The sequence below is a fragment of the Bombina bombina genome, chromosome 1 (genome assembly GCF_027579735.1).
Source record: "Bombina bombina isolate aBomBom1 chromosome 1, aBomBom1.pri, whole genome shotgun sequence".
Classification (NCBI taxonomy): Eukaryota; Metazoa; Chordata; class Amphibia; order Anura; family Bombinatoridae; genus Bombina; species Bombina bombina.
In genome coordinates, this window is record NC_069499.1 from 516823261 (window position 1) to 516846202 (window position 22942).

The 22942-nt window shown below is 36.8% G+C and overlaps 1 protein-coding gene across 1 annotated transcript in view; it reads left to right on the forward strand.

Moving 5' to 3' along the window:
• The window catches only part of INPP1 (inositol polyphosphate-1-phosphatase), a 109688-nt gene that overhangs the window by 79153 nt on the left and 7593 nt on the right, over window positions 1–22942 (forward strand). The window contains exon 6 of the mRNA XM_053698616.1: window positions 6821–6995. Within this exon, the coding sequence (XP_053554591.1) occupies window positions 6821–6995 (175 nt within the window). The remainder of the gene's footprint in view (window positions 1–6820; window positions 6996–22942) is intronic.

Genomic DNA, 22942 nt, shown 5'->3' on the forward strand with positions numbered 1-22942 from the left:
TCTTGTCATTTCCGGCGTCATACGTGTCGCCGGAAGTTGCGTCATTTTTTTGACGTTTTTGCGCCAAAAAATGTCGGCGTTACCGGATGTGGCGCCATTTTTGGCACCAAAAGCATTTAGGCGCCAAATAATGTGGGCGGCTTTTTTGGCGCTAAAAAATTTGAGCGTCATTGTTGTCTCCAAAATATTTAAGTCTCATTATTTATTGCTTCTGGTTGCTAGAAGCTTGTTCATTGGCATTTTTTTCCCATTCCTGAAACTGTCATTTAAGGAATTTGATCTTTTTTGCTTTATATGTTCTTTTTTCTATTACATATTGCAAGATGTCTCAGATTGACCCTGAATCAGAAGCCACTTCTGGAAAAAACGCTTAGCTGAGTTTCAGTTATACCAAAGCTAAGTTCATTTATTTTAAATGTTATAAATGTTTATCTTTAGCTATGGTTTGTAATAAGTTATTATGATATACTTTTACATGCAGAATCCATTAGTGTTTATGCTTTATATATTTCCATTCTTACATCTTATGTACAAGAAATATTTAGAAGATTTATAAGAAATATTTTTCTGATTCTATTTTAAAGGCTTTGTCTGACTTCGTGCCTTCTAATAAAAAAATTTTAGGTCTTTTTCACTTCTTTTTTAATTATTGAAGTTTCAAATGACCAACAACATACTGATTTATCCTTCTCTGATGATGTTTTTTCTCTTTCAGAAATTTTCTTCATCAGATATTGACACTAACAAATCTACTTTTTTTATTATTTTTCTATTATTAAAGTACATTTGTTCTTTGTTGAAAAGGTGTTGATTATTTTGGATATTAAGGTAACTAGTTCTTTAAGACTAGCTGACACTATTTCTGCCTATTTATTTCTTCTGTGTTTTCAGAGGTTTTCTTTCCAATTCCCCATTCTAGGGAATGGAATAGGCTGAGAATTTTCTTTTATTCCTTCTTCAAAGGTTTTAAACTATATTCTTTGTCAGCAGTTAAATTAAATTTGGAGGGTTCTCCAATTTATTGGGGCTATCTCTACTTCTACTAATTATGCTATTGTTTCTATAGCAAAATAGTATTTATTTTCCTTTAGATAGTTGTATCTTATTTATGGAAAATTATTTAGTTTCAGGTACTTTTCTTGGTCCTGTGATTTATTTGGATATTGCAATTGCTTCATTTTTTCTGTTTACTTTAAGATCAAGTATCAGATGATGATTTATTTTAGCATTGTTAAGGGACAACATTTACTAGACTAGGTGCTGTTGCATTTGTCTTGTTGTTTTGCATTTATTGATTATGCAAGTCCACTGTATTGACTGGTCCTTTAAACTGGACTATCATGCTAATAATTTCATTTGTGTCTTCATTTTATTGAATATTTTCGCAAATGAGGGTCAATCTATGTCTTTAGCTATTTTAGCTAGAAGAATTTTGTGATTTTTAAAAAAAAAAAAAAAAAAAAATCCATATTTTTTTATTTGTTCTAAGATAATCAATTATTTGTTTTATAATTGAATTCAATTCTTAACTGTTACTCTGGGCTTCAAGATTGAGTTCTAAGACTAAAACTTTAAGCTTATACTAGTTTGGTTGTTCTTATTAAGGAACAAATTCCTGAGTTCTTTCCCAAGTAACATGTTTATAATTGGGGTTCAAAATCAGTGTACGTGCCGTATTCCAGCTTGGCTGGTAAGGGGCAGGTTAAGACTTCTTTGAAATGTATTTGGTTCTATTTTGTCCAAATTTCTTTGATTTTATTCCAGTAAGGCTAACACTTTCTTTAAGTGTGTTTCTGTCCTATATATTTTGGGTACTGTTGAAGCATGGCTGGGCACCCATGGGGTTTAAGCGCTGCTCAGACCTGGAATCTTCTGGGGTATTTCTTCCAGTTCCTTTTTTAGGAACCGGGTTTGGAGTTTTATTCAAACTATTTTGCCTTTTTATGGTCATTGATAGCATTATTTGTTTTCTTTAGATACAATAAATGCATATTTTCATTTTTCTGTTTTCATTCAGATTATTTTCTGAGGATGCGGAATCTCATATGATTCACTTGCTCTTCAGGACATAGTTAGAGGATCTTTTTTTCGAAAGCTCTTGATTCCTCACACAAGGGTCACCTTTTTTAGGTTTCCAGATAGTTTGTGTCACTGTCTTTGTCTCTATCAGACAAGGGATAATTCTATTGGGTTCCGTCTGTCGGTACCTTTAGTCTCTATTATTTCCTTCAGTTGCTATTTATGCATAGAAGTTTTAGGTCTTATGGCCACAGTATTGGATTCAATTCCCTTTGCTCATTTTCACTAGAAAGAACCTTTCCAGTCTTTTATGAGTGTTGTTTCTTCTAGAACATGGTTGGAGGATCAATTTACCAAAAAGTTCGTTGATTCCTCAGACATGGGTAACCTTTTTAGGTTTCCTGATAGATTCAGTTTCCTTAACTCTGTCTCTGACGGACAAGAGATGTCTGAAATTGGTTTCAGCTTGTCGAAACCTTCAGTCTCAATCTTTCCCTTTGGTAGCCTTATGCATGGAAATTCTAGGTCTTATGACTGCTGCATTGGACGCGGTCCCCTTTGCTCGTTTTCACATGCGACCTCTTCAGCTCTGTATGCTGAACCAGTGGTGCAGGGATTATACAAAGATATCTCAATTAATATCTTTAAAACCGATTGTACGACACTCTCTGACGTGGTGGACAGACCACCATCGTTTAGTTCAGGGGGCTTCTTTTGTTCTTCCAACCTGGACTGTAATTTCAACATATGCAAGTCTGACAGGTTGGGGAGCTGTTTGGGGGTCTCTGACAGCACAAGGGGTTTGGGAATCTCAGGAGGTGAGATTACCAATCAATATTTTGGAACTCTGTGCGATTTTCAGAGCTCTTCAGTCATGGCCTTTTCTAAAGAGAGAGTTGTTCATTTGTTTTCAGACGGACAATGTCACAACTGTGGCATATGTCAATCATCAAGGAGGGACTCACAGTCCTCTGGCTATGAAAGAAGTATCTTGAATTCTGGTATGGGCAGAATCCAGCTCCTGTCTAATTTCTGCGGTTCATATCCCAGGTATAGACAATTGGGAAGCGGATTATCTCAGTCGCCAATCGTTACATCCAGGCGAATGGTCTCTTCACCCAGAGGTATTTCTTCAGATTGTTCAAATGTGGGGACTTCCAGAAATAGATCTGATGGCTTCTCATCTAAACAAGAAGCTTCCCAGGTATCTGTCCAGATCCAGGGATCCTCAGGCGGAGGCAGTGGATGCATTGTCACTTCCTTGGAAGTATCATCCTGCCTATATCTTTCCGCCTCTAGTTCTTCTTCCAAGATTCTAATGAGTGCTAGTTTGTTCTGCTGGTGGCTCCAGCATGGTCTCACAGGTTTTGGTATGCGGATCTTGTCCGGATGGCCTCTTGCCAACCGTGGACTCTTCCGTTAAGACCAGACCTTCTATCACAAGGTCCTTTTTTTCCATCAGGATCTCAAATCCTTAAATTTGAAGGTATGGAGATTGAACGCTTCATTTTCAGTCATAGAGGTTTCTCTGACTCTTTGATTAATACTATGTTACAGGCTCGTAAATCTGTATCTAGGAAGATATATTATCGAGTCTGGAAGATTTACATTTCTTGGTGTTTTTCTCATCATTTTTCTTGGCATTCTTTTAGAATTCCTAAAATTTTACAGTTTCTTCAGGATGGTTTGGATAAAGGTTTGTCTGCAAGTTCCTTGAAAGGACAAATCTCTGCTCTTTCTGTTCTTTTTCACAGAAAGATTGCTAATCTTCCTGATATTCATTGTTTTGTACAAGCTTTGGTTCGTATAAAACCTGTTATTAAGTCAATTTTCTCCTCCTTGGAGTTTGAATTTGGTTCTGGGGGCTCTTCAAGCTCCTCCGTTTGAACCTATGCATTCGCTGGACATTAAATTACTTTCTTGGAAAGTTTTGTTTCTTTTGGCCATCTCTTCTGCTAGAAGAGTTTCTGATTTATCTGCTCTTTCTTGTGAGTCTCCTTTTCTGATTTTTCATCAGGATAAGGTGGTGTTGCGAACTTCTTTTAAAAAATTTTCCTAAGGTTGTGAATTCTAACAACATTAGTAGAGAAATTGTGGTTCCTACATTGTGTCCTAATCCTAAGAATTCTAAGGAAAGATTGTTGCATTCTTTGGATGTAGTTAGAGCTTTGAAATATTATGTTGAAGCTACTAAAAATTTCCGAAAGACTTCTGGTCTATTTGTTATCTTTTCCGGTTCTAGGAAAGGTCAGAAGGCCTCTGCCATTTCTTTGGCGTTTTGGTTAAAGTCTTTGATTCATCATGCTTATGTTGAGTCGGGTAAAACTCCGCCTCAAAGGATTACAGCTCATTCTACTAGGTCAGTTTCTACTTCCTGGGTGTTTAGGAATGAAGCTTCGGTTGATCAGATTTGCAAAGCAGCAACTTGGTCTTCTTTGCATACTTTTACTAAATTCTACCATTTTGATGTGTTTTCTTCTTCTGAAGCAGTTTTTGGTAGGAAAGTACTTCAGGCAGCTGTTTCAGTTTGATTCTTCTGCTTATAATTTCAGTTTTTTTCATTATAAGATTTAAACTTTATTTTGGGTGTGGATTATTTTCAGCGGAATTGGCTGTCTTTATTTTATCCCTCCCTCTCTAGTGACTCTTGCATGGAAGATCCACATCTTGGGTATTCATTATCCCATACGTCACTAGCTCATGGACTCTTGCTAATTACATGAAAGAAAACATAATTTATGTAAGAACTTACCTGATAAATTCATTTCTTTCATATTAGCAAGAGTCCATGAGGCCCACCCTTTTTTGTGGTGGTTATGATTTTTTTGTATAAAGCACAATTATTCCAATTCCTTATTTTTTATGCTTTCGCACTTTTGTCTTATCACCCCACTTCTTGGCTATGCGTTAAACTGATTTGTGGGTGTGGTGAGGGGTGTATTTATAGGCATTTTGAGGTTTGGGAAACTTTGCCCCTCCTGATAGGAATGTATATCCCATACGTCACTAGCTCATGGACTCTTGCTAATATGAAAGAAATGAATTTATCAGGTAAGTTCTTACATAAATTATGTTTTTTTGGTATCATTTGTTGAAATCCAGGTAGATAGGGTCAGGAGCTTGCACGTGTCAAGAGCACTATATGGCAGCAGTTTTGCATGAATGTTTTTAACAATGTTATATCTAATGCAAACACATCAAAGAATATCATGAGAACAAAAAAAAGTGATAATAAATAATAGTAAATTACACAATTGAGTAAAATTAGCAACAAATTATTACTTGCTCTGTATAAATCATGGAGGAAAAATCTTGGGTTTCATGTCCCTTTAAAGTGAAGCTTGTCCTATTGTGGCGTACTGCTAATAGATAAAAACACAGCTTAGCTGTGCTTAAAGGGACATAACACCATGTAATGACAAGACTTGTGTATTGTTGTATTAACTTAATATACAGACAAACTTACTGAACCTTCTTCAATGTTTTACAGTAGGGACAGCCAACTAGATGCCCAAAGGCCTATTGCAGCCCTCTGCACTAGTCTTTGTGGCCCCCTGGGAAAAAGCTGAACTAACCTGTGAAATAGTAGTTTTGGCCCCTGGAAAAACAAATATATAAAAATCTGTACTTTGATGTAGAAAAAAACCTGAGCGCTCTGGATCAGAGAACAGCAAATAGAGGTTTCCCTGCAACCTTACTTATATCTAGGGTGGCTAATTTTCTGGAAATAAAATACCAGCCATGCTCATTAGCATACATTCACTTGACTAATTCTACAACATAAATTAGACACTAAAGCTGCTGGGGCTGATTTTAAATGATACTTGGTTTATAATTAAGTGTTAGCACACTTAGAAATAGTTTCACCATTATAGCATGATTCCTATATTTAATCTTTATTTTCAACCTTTCCTGAACCTTAAAAAAAATGGTCATGGCTGTAACTAGCTGGGTAGAAACCCTACCTATGTCCCCTGTGCCACTGCACATTTTAGGAAGTATATTATTATTTGGCTGTCATCAATTTTTATATACAGCCCTTAAGGCTTCAAAATATTGACCTGTGGACCCAATGAGTTAGGAAGTTGGCCATCACTGTTTTACAGGATAGTATCTAATCTTCCTTCTGAGTTCCCTTCACCCTTCTGTATTTCATGAAGATTTTTTTAAATTCAAAATGAAACCCAGTAAAAATAAATATCACAGTAAATCAGGAACCTTAATACCCCCTGCTGGTATTAATTCTGAACTGCAATTAAACTTCTAAAAATATTTTATACTATTCATTTTGTTAGTATTGCTTAAAATGTTTGAGCTTCGGCATAGCTCGCGTCCACATCTTGATAGTGACATATCCATGTATCAGTTTCAGTTTGGTTTATAACACAACCAATTGTGCTTTATTCACTAATAAACTAATGTGTTTTTTTTATTATTATTTATAGACGTTTTAGAATGTATTACTTTTTTTTTTGTTAAACAGATGTTCCTGTTTTTTTATGCTTGTGAAGTATATCGCTAATATCACTGTCCACTAATATTTTTGTCATGTGTAAATGCAGCCTTTTCAGATGTATGCATTTTTTAAGTACAGTGACCCTATAACTACATTGTGATGAAGAGAAATTTAATAACTGAAATTCTTGAATAATATGTAAGTTTAAATTTCTAAAAAAAATGAAATATTTCAGTGATGTGGTATCTGACACTTTACCTGGTAACTCTATGTTCTCTGTATTGTTTTCCATTATGACTGGTGGATAAATATAATATATAGGTAATCATTTCTCTTTGATTTTAGACTCAACATTTCAGTACATAAAAGGATCAGCAGATATTAAACCAGATCAAGGAATTTACTCCAAAGGACTTCAGTGCGTGACTGTTTTAATTGGAGTCTACCAGATTGATACAGGGCTTCCAATAATGGGCGTCATTAATCAACCATTTGCAACCAGGGATCCCAAGACATTGAGGTGAAAAACAAAAAAAAATTAGTTTGGCAAATACTGTTTTTCAATATTATTCCAATTATTTTAATTGTTCTCTTCACTATTTATTCCAATCACTTAAATTGTTCTCTTCACTATTTATTCCAATCACTTAAATTGTTCTCTTCACTGTTTAACATGCTGTGAGGTAGGACAGCTGTGATTGCAAATTTTTCCAAGATCAATTTAAAATTTCAGCCTATATCTGTAACTATTTGCTTTCGTATATAACTATTATTTTACTACATGTGGAATTTATTTTTAAAAATATTTTTATACCAGTTTTTTTATATATCTAAATTTCACTTTGTAAAGAGGGAACTTTCTTAAAGTTGATTTTCTCAAGCACAGCCTATTTCTTCCTTATTTGCCTAAATAAAGGTGTCATTCATTTATTTATTTTTTCACTAAAATGTTTTTTTGTTATTCATGGATTAAACAATACCAGCCTCTAATAGAAATATCTATAAATGAGAACGGACAAAAAGGTCTCATTGGCAGTACATCACATTCCATTTTAAATGTGATTATAAGCATTTTTTACTTGCAAAACTGCTTGTTATCACTGCTTTAATAATGAAAAGTGTATGCAGCATGCTAATGTAGAGAGAGGCCATATGCACGTCCAAGAATGTTACGAAACAAACTCATCACCGCCACCCTTCAGAGCCTGCACAATTTAGGATGCACATGCCTGTATCAGGCCTGCCGAGAGAACCCACCTATCATTCCAATTGCCTGGCCAGCATCCGGTGAAGTGACAGGTCAGAAATCCCACATTCAAGAAAACCACAGGGGCCTATAAATGGAGATAGCAAACAGTATATACAAGGCCAAGGAAATATAGGCATGCAGTATACAAACAGAAACAGGTAACTGCATATTCACGGTCAGGTTCTTAGCCAAAGTCAGCATCAGGAGGACAGAAATACTGCTGTACCAAGGGATAAATTAGATAAAGGTTAAAATCCAGGCCGGGTCAGCAACAATATCAGAAGGCAAAGGTACCAAAGAAGAATCTGAGAGCAAGTGAATAAACAAACCAAAGTTCAGCAGCGAGTAATCCAAAATGACCGTAGAGTGCTCACAGGTATCACTAAGTAGAACCTATACACAGGCAAACAAAAGGAAACCGGAAGCAGCTTAAAAGGATTATAGGTGATGGAGCACATAAAGCAAAACAATAGCGCGTCTGTGTCAAGGTGCAAAAAGCGCACATAGAAAAAACAATAAATATGTCCATAGAAAGCACACCTGATAAGTAATAATGCGCTTAAGACAAAATATAGATAGCCCACCTATAAGTCTATAGCACCCATGCTAAAATCAATAGCGCGCCTGAAACATAAATGTTCACTGAAGAAAACAGCACTGGTAAAAGCCAAACATTGCACCCGACACCTACCCAAAGCCTAAACTGCAGTGCACTAACAAAAGCACAGCGAGCTTAAAGACTGCAGCACACACTAGTAGCAGGTTATATGTCATTTAAGCTATTACAGAAGCATTTTAGTAAACGCAAGCATATGATAAATGTTTTCATTCAAGTTTGTATTTAAAATTCAATCTTTTATTCTCTTAAACATTGCTAGAAGTAGGAATTGCAATATTTTGAAAAATAAAAGTTAACATTTTTTTCCAGAAAATGCATCTTTAGTAACATTATCTTGAATTATTAGTGATCATCTTTTATCACTAAGGCCTTGATAACAAGAGGAGCGCACAAATATCAGCGCTATTGTATGTTAACATCGATTGATTGCAATCAATAACACCTCTATTTTTGCTCTCATATTACAAGTCCAGTGTGATAAAATCTGCATGTCTCCCAAAGATTCTGTACACTTTACGAATGTTTCCATTATTAATCAAACACCAGGATATTAAAAACCTCACTAAAGCATTACAATACTTTTTATGGCAAGGTAGAAAGCCCAGGATTAAACTGAGTAAATTATGCCTCCCCTACATTAGAGGGGGATAAGCACTACCTAACTTACTGCTCTATAATTATGCTACTCTTCTGAGATTTCCAATAGATTGGTTATTTCAAACCGCTAAGTATACAAACCGTAATCTGGGCGATAGATTCTGTGAGCCTCTCTCCCTCAACTTTGTTCTCTATGCTTCCAATAAAGAATTGGGTAAAAAAAAATCTATCAACATCCCTTGTTGAGAAATATTCTTAAGGCTTGGAGGGCCTCCATGAAATTGTTGCATATATAGAAGCTAAATGTTCTAAATAGTTACCTCTTCTAGGGAACACCAGATTTCCACCAGGCTTAAAGTACAAAATGTTTCAAAAATGGAAGGAACTTCAGGTAACTAACCTTGGACACTTGTGTGACTCTGTCTAAACATATATATATATAACTTTATAGAATTCAAGGAGCAATATAAGGTTCCATCTAAAAACAGCTTCCATTACATGCAAGCAAAACACTATTTAAATTCAATTGTCCAAGCTGTTCCAGACTCATTTTTTTCAAAAACATCCACTCTTAGATCACCCAAAAGCAATGACAAGATTGCTATCAGTTATCTACAAAATATTATTACTTTCATTAGCGCAGCACCAGATAGATGAACTATATTCTAAATGGGATAAATTCCTACATATATGTAGTGATGAAAATAAATTATACAAAAAAGCCTTGGGACTCTATACCAATTAGATAGAATCATGTCCACTAGGGAATCGCACCTAAGACTTATTCATCAGGATTACTTGACCCCTAAGAGGATACAGAAGTGGAACAAGGAAATAGAGAATTAATGTTCAAAACCCAATTCAGACTTAATACATTTAATCTACTCCTGCCCTAGACAGTTACAACTCTGGGCAAAGGTGGAATTCTTGCTATCTCGAGATAAAGATCTCACTATCCTTGAGATAAAGATCTCACTATCCAGAGTAAATATAATATTTCTTACTAAACACCTAGAATGGGGTCAAAATACCAAATTCATTCAGGTAACGATTCTGAAAATGACAACATTGATCTTTAAAAACTGGATCAAAAATAGACTCCCAACTATTAATCAGCTTAAAAACATGTTGATGAGATATGCAATCCTGGAGGCATATGACTACAAAATGCATAACTTAGACAACCTTGAGCATTATGTCAAGATCTGAGGGAAGTTTGTAAATTTTATGGGTACAGAATACAAAAATCAAATAAACCAAACCAATTCACTGGAATTAACTTCTGAGGAGGCGGCGGCGGCGGAGGGAGGGGGGGTTGGGAGGAGAGGATAGCGTTTTAGCTCAGTTTAGTTTATCCTAGCCCATTTTCTTTGTGTTTTTTTTTTCTTTTCTTTTTGTTTACTTACTTGCCACTGTTTATATATCTAGTCGTTATATCTTGCAACTGCATGTCGGATAGTATGGGTGCGCTAAATCCCTAAACTGATTGTAAGCTAAGCCAAGGGTTCAGGTAGTGAAATTTGTCATGTAGTTATATGCTATACTATTAATAATAATGGTGAATTTCATGTCTTAAAAAGCTATACGTTTCACAGTGGTATCGTGGACTCCACACAATACTTAAAAGAAAATAAAACCCCACAGTTTTTTCTTTCATGATTTTGATAAAATATACAGTTATAAACAACTTTCCAATTTACTTCGATTATCAGATGTTCTTCATTCTCTTGGTATCCTTTGTTGATAGAGAAGCAATACACTACTGAGAAGTAGCTAAACATATCAGGTGAGCTATTGACAAGAGGCATATTTGGGCAGTCACCAATGACCAGCTAGATCCCAGTAGGGCATTGCTGCTCCTGATCCTACCTAAGCATGCTTTTCAACAAAGGATACAAAGGGAACAAAGTAAATTTGATAACAGAAATAAATGGCAGAGGGTTCTAGGTAAGATATGCAAATTAGATATGCAATATCTCAGCTTTTTGTGCAGAAAATACTAAAATCACTACTGTACGGCCGTTTCTTTCTTATTAGAACTAATCGGGAGTCGATAGATTTTTGATTGCTGCTAGGTGTAAAGCTCATTCCAGGGCAAAATCAAAATTCCTTAAAATTATGGTGGAGATTAAAGCATTAGATTAATATCCTCCACATCGCAAAAGTAAATCAATAGAAATTACTGCATAGGCAATTAGCATATCTAAGCAAGTGTTTAACACAGCATTTGAAGCAAAAAGCTGAGATCTTGCATATCTAATTTGCATATTTTACCCAGAATACTCTGCTTCATTGGTAACAATGTATATGGAGTTTTCTTGGGTGATGACAAGCGGGGATACTTGCCTAGATGTGCTAATTGCCTATACAATAATTTCTATTGATTTACTTTTGTGAAATGGAGGATTTTAATTTCATGCTTTTAACTCCACCATAATTTTAATGAATTTTGATTTTGCCCTGGAATGAGCAATAACAGCAATCAAAAATCTACTGCTGATGAGTTCTAATAAGAACAAAACGGCTGTCCAGTAGTGATTTTTTAATTTGCTGCACTTACCCTATTAGGGGAATCGCTGTGTGTTAACACAGTATTTGAAGAAAAAAGCTGATATTTTGCATATTTTACCCAGAATCCCCTGCTGCATTGATAACAATGTATATGGAGGGGTTTTTTTGGGTGAAGGCAAGCGGGGATACTTGCCTAGATCTGTGCTAATTGCCTATGCAATAATTTCTATTGAAATTATTTTTGTGATATGAGGATCTTAATCTCATGCTTTTATCTCCACCATAATTTTAATAAATATATATATGGGAGGTGGTGAATGCCACAGACATTGGGATATAAAGGTGCAGTTTTTTTTTAATCTTTTCCCATATGGCATAGCGGTTAGAATTCCTGGTTTTCACCCAGGCGGCCCGTGTTCGACTCCCGGTATGGGAAGCAAAGCTCATTTGTCATTTAAAGAGTAATTCCTGTTTATAATGTGAGGAGGCCTTAGTACCGCCCCCTCAATTATGTTCCATATGCCTTGATAATGTGATAATATCAAACATGTTTGATACCACTGAGCCGTCCACCTCTGAGGAGTTGTTGTCCAGTGAGGTGCGTACCCTAGATGCGTATCTCTCTACACATGCAGTTTCCCGTAGCATTGCTGATTCTCCAAGTCTGTCAGGATGGGGAGCTGTTTAGGGTACCAGGAAGGCACAGGGCCTATGTACTCAGGAGGAAAAACTCCTTCCTGATCGCATTTTGGATCTTTGGGCAATATACAATGAAGGCTTGGCCTCTGAAGGGTTCGTAACAAAAAGGTGGAGGAGTATTGGCGCTAACAGCTAGGTTCGTGATCTATATATAAATAAGAGATTTTCTCAAGATTTATGTTCAAGGCGTGTATTTATAACAGTAAGTATATACTAAATGAGTCAATTAGATGTATATTGTATATTTAGTATATGAAAAGTAGACTCTTCTCATATATTTCTTTAAAACAAGTTTAATAAAAGTTTAATAATAAAATACAGTCGACAATATAATAATAACCTTCTAAAAACGTCTAGAGTGCGGTCCTTTGAATCAACAAAAGAAACTGTATTGAAATACAGATGCGATAAGTGTAGGGAAAGGGTATGCAGGGCAAATAAACCTAACTCTAAGGATGAGCTCGATAAAGCAAATTGCAATAGAGAGGTACAGTGGCTTGCAGATCAGATCCCTAATGATTATAATCTAAATATATAAAGCATAGCTTCAGCTTCAACTTCAACGAATTTCTCCCCTTCCTTGGGGCTTTTTTGAAAAAGCCCCAAGGAAGGGGAGAAACGCATTGAAGTTGTTCACCTGCAGATATATTGTCAGAACTGTTCAGCACCCTTTATTGAATGTGACTAAGGAGATATCAACTTGCCCACTAAAGCCACAGAACGACACAGCACTCCCTATCAGATGTGAGTGAAGAGAAAAAATCTACATTAACAGACACTGAACCAAAGCATCAGACGAGCTTTCACTGAAAGCGGAGTACTTGGATAGTGTCCAACTATGAGAAACAGCTGACACTTCTCTACGGAATCTGAGACACGTGGATAGGAGGAGTCTTCAGACTCACAGACGCCAGCGGAGGCTCGTTTTTCTGTAAGCATCAACCGCTTTTTGAAACTTGGAGAAAGCGGCAAACGAACACTGATACAGTACTGGCCCGATACCGCTGAGACCGCCCAGCCTGGAAAAAAGCAGATAGCTTCTCATAACCACTCGCTTGAAAAATAATTTGGCCGCTACGAATAAAGGTACCCCTCTCATATGTGTTAAGTTTTGATCCAATACTCGTTTGAGCAAGATCAACTACATTTAAGAGCCCTATAAGATAGGGGGCGCCCTAAGAACATACAAGTGTATCAAACCTAGTATGGTGTTAATATAAATATCAGATCTGTTAAACAGAAATTAAAAATCATAAATTATAAAATATATCACAAACAGTGCATAGACAGTTAGTGGTAATATAAATATCAGATCTGTTAAACAGAAATTAAAAATCATAAATTATAAAATATATCACAAACAGTGCATAGACAGTTAGTGGTAATATAAATATCAGATCTGTTAAACAGAAATTCCAATCATACAAATAAAGAGTCTCTGAGGAGTGAATTGAGGGTAATCTTAGGCAGCAATCTGTAGAGAACCCGGCCAGGATCCCATAGAGATGATCTACAAAACAGAAAAGAGACAGATGCGCCACATGGCCCAATATTGTTTGTTCAACACAGTGAATATGGTCTAGTTGTGTCAGTGCAGACTCACAATTTAGGGAGCACTCCAGTTAGTGCAATAGAAGCAGTCTGGGATCAATCACAGTCACCCAGCAGACCGACCTCTAGGATAGGAAGGATTAATCTCTGTAATGTCCCTCAGCCTTGCAGAAATCCAGCAAGCACAGCCTTGTCTCCTTTCTAACAAATCCTAAAGGGCAGCCATCTTGCTTCCTTCTGCTCCTCTACGAAAGCAGACTAGCACAGTATTGATGTGGAGGCTAGTCTGCTTTCGTTTGTTTTTTTTATTTATTTTTTAAATATATATTTGCTGCAGTGTAGGTTCCCCCCAACCTCCCTGACCACCCCCCCCACCCCAAAAAAAAGCTCTCTAACTTTTTTTTCTGTAGTGTAGCTGCCCCACCCTCAATACCCTACCCCCCTCTCAGATCCCTTTCTGTTAACGGAACCCACATGGGATCCCCCTCATTGCCCCAACTCCCTTCATCCCCCTCAATGATGCAGAATTATTTTTTCTTTACTCCCTGTAGCTTAGCTGAGCGGTCCCACCCACTCCCGCCCCCTCCATCAATGGGCCGCCCACCCGCCTCCCTCCTTACCCTCCCACCCACCAACGATCGACACCACCACTGTCCGATGCAGAGAGGGCCACAGAGCAGCCCACTCTGCATTGGTAACTCTTCAAATCTATTTCTGCAGTGCGCCACTCCTGGGGCAGGCAGAAATAGCGCAATCTCTCTTTTGAGCGAGATCACGGCAGATCGCGACAGAGAAAAGCCCTGGACTGCAGCAACGTACAGGATACGTTGCTCGTCCTTAAGGGCATAATGACCAGCGATGTAAATTCTGGAGTAGACTGTCCCTTTAAAAAAAATTGTATTTCATAAACCACTTACTTTGGATAGAGACTTTCATGTCTAATCAAATTTACAGAGCTAGCTAGTTTTCATTTTACATACTGCTTTTTACTTTGGGTATGTCTATTGTTTTGTGTTCAGGAGGATTCTAAATAAATCTTTATTGTACAATGTTCATTTCTTTCATACAGGTGGTGAGAGTCCACGATCCATTACTCCTGGGAATTACTCTTCCTTAAAACTAGGAGGAGGGAAAGCTTCCCAACCCCAAGAGAAGAGCCCCTTCTACCTCACAGATACCTCAGTCTTTACTCAGTCACAGATACCGCAGCCTCGGCTGCAGGTGGTCAAAGAATGAAGATGTGCATTTGATTCTTCAGAGACAGGGTTTGTCAGTATGTTGAGGCCATAGGACAGTTCTTGTCAGAGGGACGTATATGTGGTATGGTTTGGGACTTTTTTTTTCACCTTATGGGAAATCCTTCACAGACCCTCCATAATTGGTTGCAGGGACTTGTTGGTGTGTTGTATGTGTGTGTATATATATATATATATATATATATATATATATATAGTGTGTGTATATATTACATAATTTATGTAAGAACTTACCTGATAAATTCATTTCTTTCATATTGGCAAGAGTCCATGAGCTAGTGACTTATAGGATATACAATCCTACCAGGAGGGGCAAAGTTTACCAAACCTCAAAATGCCTATAAATACACCTCCCACCACATCCACAACTCAGTTTAACGAATAGCCAAGAAGTGAGGTGATAAAAATTAGTAAAAAAAAGCATACAAAAAGAGGAACTGGAAATATTATTGTGCTTTTATACAAAAAATCATAACCACCATAAAAAGGATGGGCCTCATGGACTCTTGCAAATATTAAAGAAATGAATTTATCAGGTAAGTTCTTACATAAATTATGTTTTCTTTCATGTAATTGGCAAGAGTCCATGAGCTAGTGACATATGGGATAGAAATACCCAAGATGTGGAAGTCCACAGAAGAGTCACTAGAGAGGGAGGGATAAAATATCTATTTCCGTTGAGAAAATTAAATCCAAACAAAAAAATATAAGTCTTTCTTAAAAACGTAAATCATAAGCAGAAGAATCAAACTGAGACAGCTGCCTGAAGAACTTTTCTACCAAAGACTGCTTCTGAAGAAGCAAATACATCAAAATGGTAAAATTTAGTAAATGTATGCAAAAAAGACCAAGTTGCTGCTTTGCAAATCTAATCAACCGAGGCTTAAAAACCCAAGAAGTGGCGACTGATCTAGTAGAATGAGCTGTAATTCTTTGAAGCGGAGACTTTCCCGCCTCCAAATAAGCCTTGTGAATCAAAAGTTTTAACCAAGATGCCCTTTCCTGTAACCAGAAAAAACAACAAATACACTAGAAGTCTTTCTGAAATCCTTAGTAGCTTCTATATAGTATTGCAAAGCTCTTACAACATCTAAAGAATGTAAAGATCTTTCAAGAGCATTCTTAGGATTAGGACACAAAGAAGGAACAACTATTTCCCTACTAATGTTGTTAGAATTCACAACCTTAGGAAGAAATTTAAACGAAGTCCGCAAAATAGCTTTATCCTGATGGAAAATCAGAAAAGGAGACTCGCAAGAGAGAGCAGACAATTTAGAAACTCTCCTAGCAGAAGAGAGCCAAAAGGAACAACACTTTCCAAGAAAGTAGTTTAATAGGATGAGAGATTTATTTAATAACAGGCTTGATACGAACCAAAGCCTCAACAAAACAGTGAATATCAGGAAGTTTAGCAATCTTTCTATGAAATAAAACAAAAAGAGCAGAGATTTGTCCCTTCAAAGTACTTGCAGACAAACCTTTATATAAACCATCCTGAAGAAACTGTAAAATTCTAGGAATTCTAAAAAAATGCCAAGAGAATTCATGAGAAGAACACCATGAAATATAGGCTTTCCAAACCCGATAATAAATCTTCCTTCAAATAGACTTACGAGCCTGTAGCATAGTATTAATCACTGAGTTAGAGAAACCTCTATGACTAAGCACTAAGCGTTACATTTCCATACCTTCAAATTTAGCGATTTGAGATCCTGATGGAAAAACGGCCCTTGTGACAGAAGGTCTGGCCTTAAAGGAAGTGGCCAAGGTTTGCAACTGGACATCCGGACAAGCTCTGCATACCAAAACCTGTGAGGCCATGCTGGTGCCATTAGAAACACATGCAATTGTTCCATTATGATCTTGGAGATCACCCTTGGAAGAAGAACTAGAGGCGGAAAAATGTAAGCAGGCTGGTAAAACGAAGGAACTGCTAACGCATCCACCATCTCCGCCTGAGGATCCCTGGACCTGGAAAGGTACCTGAGAAGCTTCTTGTTAGATGAGAAGCCATCAGATCTATTTCGGGAAGACCACACATCTGTACAATCTTACAAAATACATCTGGATGGAGAGACCACTCCTCTGGATGTAAAGACTGACAGCTGAGATAATCCGCTTCCCAATTGTCTACACCTGGGATATGTATTGCAGAAATTAGACAGGAGTTGGATTCCGCCCAAAAAAGTATCAGAGATACTTCTTTCATCACTAAAGGACTGCGAGTCCCACCCTGATGATTGACATATGCCACAGTTATGATGATATTGTCTGTCTGAAAAAGAATGAATGATTCTCTCTTTAATAGAGGCCAAAAATATTGATTGGTAACCTCGCCTCTTGAGGATTCCAAACTCCTTGTGCTGTCAGAGACCCCCAAACAGCTTCCTAACCTGTGAGACTTTCATCTGTTGAAATCACAGTACAGGAAGGACAAACAAAAGAGCCCCCTTGAATAATCCAATGATGGTCTAACCACCAAGTCAGAGAGAGTTGAGTGTTGGGATTTAAGAATATCAATTGTGATATCCGAGTATAATCCCTGCACCATTGATTCAGCATGCAAAGCTGCAGAGGTCCATATGAAAACGAGCAAAGGGGATTGCTTCCAATACTGCAGTCATAAGATTTAAACATTAAAACTTCCATGCACATAGCCACTGAAGGGAATGATCAAGACTGAAGGTTTAGACAGGTTGAAACCAACTTCAAACATCTCTTGTCTGTTAGATTCAGTGTCCATCACTCTGTCTTTATCTGGAAACCTAAAAAGCTCACCCTTTTCTGAGGAATCCAGAAACTGTTTGGTAAATTGATCCCCCAACCATGTCTTTGAAGAAACAACACAAGTTGATTAGTGTGAGATTCTGCTAAATGAAAAGATTGAGCCAGTACCAAGATATCGTCTTAATAAGGAAATACCGCAATACCCTGCTCTCTGATTACAGATAGAAGGGCACCGAGAACCTTCGAAAAGATTCTTGGAGCTGTTGCTAGGCCAAATGGAAGAGAAACAAATTAGTAATGCTTGTCTAGAAAAGAGAATCTCAGAAACCGATAGTGGTCTGGATGAATTGGAATGTGACGATATGCATCCTGTAATTCTATTGAGGACATGTAATGACCTTGCTGAACAAAAGGCAGAATAGTCCTTATAGTCACCATCTTGAAAGTTGGGACCCTTACAAATTGATTAAAAAACTTCAGATCCAGAACTGGTCTGAATGAATTTTCCTTCTTTGGGATAATTAATAGATTTGAATAAAAACCCAGACCCTGTTCCAGAAGTGGAACTGGTACAATTACCCCTGAAAGCTCCAGATCTGAAACACATTTCAGAAAGGCCTGAGCTTTCACAGGATTTGTTGGAACATGAGAGAAAAAATCTTCTCACAGGAGGTCTTATTCTGAAACCTATTCGATACATCTGAGAAACAATATTATGAATCCAATGATTATGAACAAAACCTGCCCAAACGTCTTGAAATAATTTAAATCTGCCCCCCCACCAGTAGAACTGGATTGAGGGCCGCACCTTCATGCAGTCTTGGGGGCTGGCTTTGGTTTCTTGCAAGGCTTGGATTTATTACAACTCGAAGATGGCTTACAATTGGAGCCAGATTCCTTAGGGGAAGGAGTGGTTTTCTGTTCTCTATTCTGACGAAAGAACGAAACCAATTAGAAGCTTTAGATTTACCCTTAGACTTTTTATTTTGGGGCAAAATACTCCCTTCCCCCCAGTAATAGTGGAAATAATAGAATCCAACTGGGAACCAAATAAATTATTACCCTGGAATGATAGAGATAGCAACCTAGATTTAGATACCATGTCAGCATTCCATGATTTGAGCCATAAAGCTCTTCTAGCTAAAATAGCCAAATACATAGATTTAACATCAATCTTGATGATATTAAAAATAGCATCAAAGATAAAATGATTAGCATGTTGAAGCAAATGAACAATGCTATGCAAATCAGAATCTTTTTCCGTTGTGCTAAGCTATCCAACCAAAAAGTTGATGCAGCGGCAACATCAGCCATAAAAATGGCAGGTCTGAGAATATAGCCAGAATGTAAATAAGCTTTCCTTAGATAAGATTACATTTTCCTATCTAAAGGATCCTTAAAAGAAGTACTATCTTCCATAGGAATAGTAGTACGCTTAGCAAGAGTAGAAATAGCCCCATCAACCTTAGGGACTTTTCCCCAAAACTCTAATTTCGCCATCAGAAGTGGATATATCAGTATGTTGTCGGTCAATACAAATTTCATCAGTACTATGAGAAGTTTTAAAAGACCTTTTACGTTTATTTGAAGGCGGAATAGCAGACATAGCCTTCTGTATCGCATCAGCAATATAATTTTTCATACCAACAGGGATATCATGTGCTTTAGATGTTGAGGGAACAACAGATACTGTACTAGGACTAATAGAAACCTTTTTTGCATGCAAAAGCTTATCATGACAACTGTTAGATACTACAGCTAGAGATATAATCTCCACTAGCTTACAACAGATACACTTAGCTTTGGTAGAAATGTGTTAAGGCAGCATGGTTCCTACAGCAGCTTCTGAGACAGGATCAGATTGAGACATCTTGTAAAATGTAAAAGAAAAAATAACATTTAAACACAAATATCTTATTTCCACATATAGCAGTTTCAGGAATGGGAAAAAATGAAAATGCTAAAATTTGCAAAAAAGCAAATAGCATATCCCTCTGAGCATAAAGAAGGCAAGGATCATATAGGAAGTGAGGTAAAATAAAACAAAACATTTTTTTGTAGCACTAATTATGATGCACGACTCAAAAGAAAGTTGAAAAAAAAATTGGCGCCAACAAACATCCGGAAAAGACGCAACTCGCGTCATAACAAACACAATTTCACGCCAAACAACCTGGCGTCAACTAAGATGCAGGAAATGATGAACTTGCGACATTAGAGATGCACATTCGCACCAAAGAATTCTCACGCCAAGAATGACGCAATAAATAACAGCATTTTGAAATCTTGCAAGCCTAATTTGCCCGCAAGTTTTGAAATAAAAAGTAAAAAAAAAAAAAGTCAAATTGGAAAAAAGACTATACCCCAGGTAAGACAAACTTCCTTAAACTTGATTCCCATAATGAAACTGCTAGACTGCAAAGGGAAATAGACATAGACCTGACTCATGGCAAATATAAGTAAATACATATATTTAGAACTTTATATAAATACATAAAGCGCCAACCATAGCTAAAAGTGTCTTAAATGATGATACATACTTACCGAAAGACACCCATCCACAAATAGCAGATAGCCAAACCAGTATTGAAAACTAACTTGAACAAACGATCAATGAGAGGAGCACTCGGTAATTGCCATAAATAAAATATAACTTTTATTATGCTCAGCAGCTTCCATTTACAACTTAGTACATCAACAACATCTTGACAGATAGAACAGCATTCTCTGGCTTACGCGTTTCGGCAATGGCCGTAATCATAGCATGAGAAAGCTTAGTACATTACACACATTTAAAAGACCCATTGCTGATTATCCATTGGATATTGTGTATGAATGAAAGACAAACCCTTTCCTGTCTTACTGAACAGGTGTGAGAAGTTAACCCTAGGGGTACTGTGTTAAAGTGTAGCGAACATAGTTTTTATTCTAATCGTGCATGTAATTATTGCTATAAAATATTTACTTCCTCGTAGTGCATAAATATTCAGTATATCGTGACCTAGTATATTTTCTAGAGATAGAATTTACTTTGTTCATTATATGATCATTACACATTTAAACTAAATTGCTTCAACAATGTTAATAAAATTGCTATCAAAAGCAACTTTAAATCTTTGTAGAATAATAGCGAAAGTAAAAAAGATATTGCAATAAAGTTACATACTTATCTTGCACTGCACTAGCATGACTTATATATTGTGTTATTTGGATAATAAGTAACACTTTGTGTATAGAATAATATCCTGACAAAAATGACTATTTCGCTACACCTGCCAAACTTTATGTCAATAAACAGTAATATATTATATAAACTGAATTATGTTCACAATTGGAACAATAGATATATACAGGAATCGTTCCATCTCACAATACAAATGATTGTGTTACAAATTGTGCTGGATCTGACATAGTCAATTCGTTTGTTGTTGATCACCATTAACTCATAGTGAGGATAAGAAACAGAGCCACAGAGACTTAAATACATTTTGCTTCATTATAGCACTTTTTGCACATAGATAATGATTATATAAAATTCGCTAGCAAGAACTCTTATATCCCTATACAGATTTTATATCAGTATAAGCAAGGGTTACTTAACCTAAGCCATTTACCGATTAATTCATAACATAACTTGTTTGGCTGTACCTCTGTTGTATTTTCTATTCCTATTTTGTATATGTAAATTTGTCACCAATTGGGGTAATATTTGTCTCTTGATCACTTGGTTAGAACAAATAATTGTCACATCTGTATCTACTTCCAGTGATATACTGCCCTATATTAGAGCCACTATATAGATTTATTTTTGCCAAACATTAAAGGGACAGTCTATGCCAAAATAAACTTTCAAGATTCAGATAGAGCATGTAATTTTAAACAATTTTCCAATTTACTTTTATCACCAATTTTGCTTTGTTCTCTTGGTATTCTTAGTTGAAAGCTTAACCTAGGAGGCTCATATGCTAATTTCTTAGACCTTGAAGCCCACCTCTTTCAGATTGCATTTTAACAGTTTTTCACCACTAGAGGGAGTTAGTTCACGTATTTCATATAGATAACACTGTGCTCGTGCACGAGAAGTTATCTGGGAGCAGGCACTGATTGGCTAGACTGCAAGTCTGTCAAAAGAACTGAAAAAGGGGCAGTTTGCAGAGGCTTAGATACAAGATAATCACAGAAGTTAAAAGTATATTATTATAACTGTGTTGGTTATGCAAAACTGGGAAATGGGTAATAAAGGGATTATCTATCTTTTAAAACAATAAAAATTCTGGTGTAGACTGTCCCTTTAAATCATATTCTGAGTTTAAACTAGTTCTAGTTCTAGTTTTAAGCTTGTGAATCCAAAATACCTCTCTGAGAGCTAGATTAATTTCTCTATTTTTATTATCTCTTCTTGATTTTTCTATTATTGTCCACTTCAAGGAAGAAGGATCCTTTGAATGTACTGTTTTGAAATGTTGGACTAATGGTGTTGTTAACGTGCCATTCTTAATATTAGAGACATGTTCTCTTATTCGTTCAAGAACATGTCTCTAAGTGTTCTTAGACAATAATAGAAAAATCAAGAAGAAGTTACTATTCAAGTTGGGGAGTAAGAGTGAGCACAAGTGCCATAGGAGTTAAAGCTAGACCCTGGATGGAGACTGGTTATCCCGGAGCACAATAGTACAAGCTGGAAGGCAGAGCGAGGAGGAGGAGCTGCAACCTGTCCGAACAGTCATTGTAGTGATCGAGGAGGGAGCACAGCCGGAAAAGGTTCAACACGTAAGGAATATACTGACCGGCAAAACAAGAGGCTCCTGTGGACCGACACTCAGACGGGACAGAGATTTCAGCAATCACACCACACAGAGCGGGTAAGACCCTCGGCGAACACACACTGTGTGCACACATAGACTGTGTTAGCTGTGCTCTGCTTTCATATCATACCATTTATTGACTGCTTGTACTGGCATTTTTAACGTCTACAGCCAGGTACTATTGAAAGTGGCGGACTCACATTCAGGATCAGGTTGGGTCTAACAGAGTTGTGCTTTATCAATTGGATTATCTCACATAACAGGTGAATCGGAGTAATATGTTACAGAGTTAACCTTTGGTGCTATAGACTTTTTGTTTGTGTCAAGTTATCTACAGTACTGAAAACTATCAGCAGAGTTAATGGTATATAAGAGTATATTGTCAATCTGAAAAGGGAGGTAGGAGATGAATCCCTACGACCGATAACAGAGAACCCTTAACCAGATTTTTCG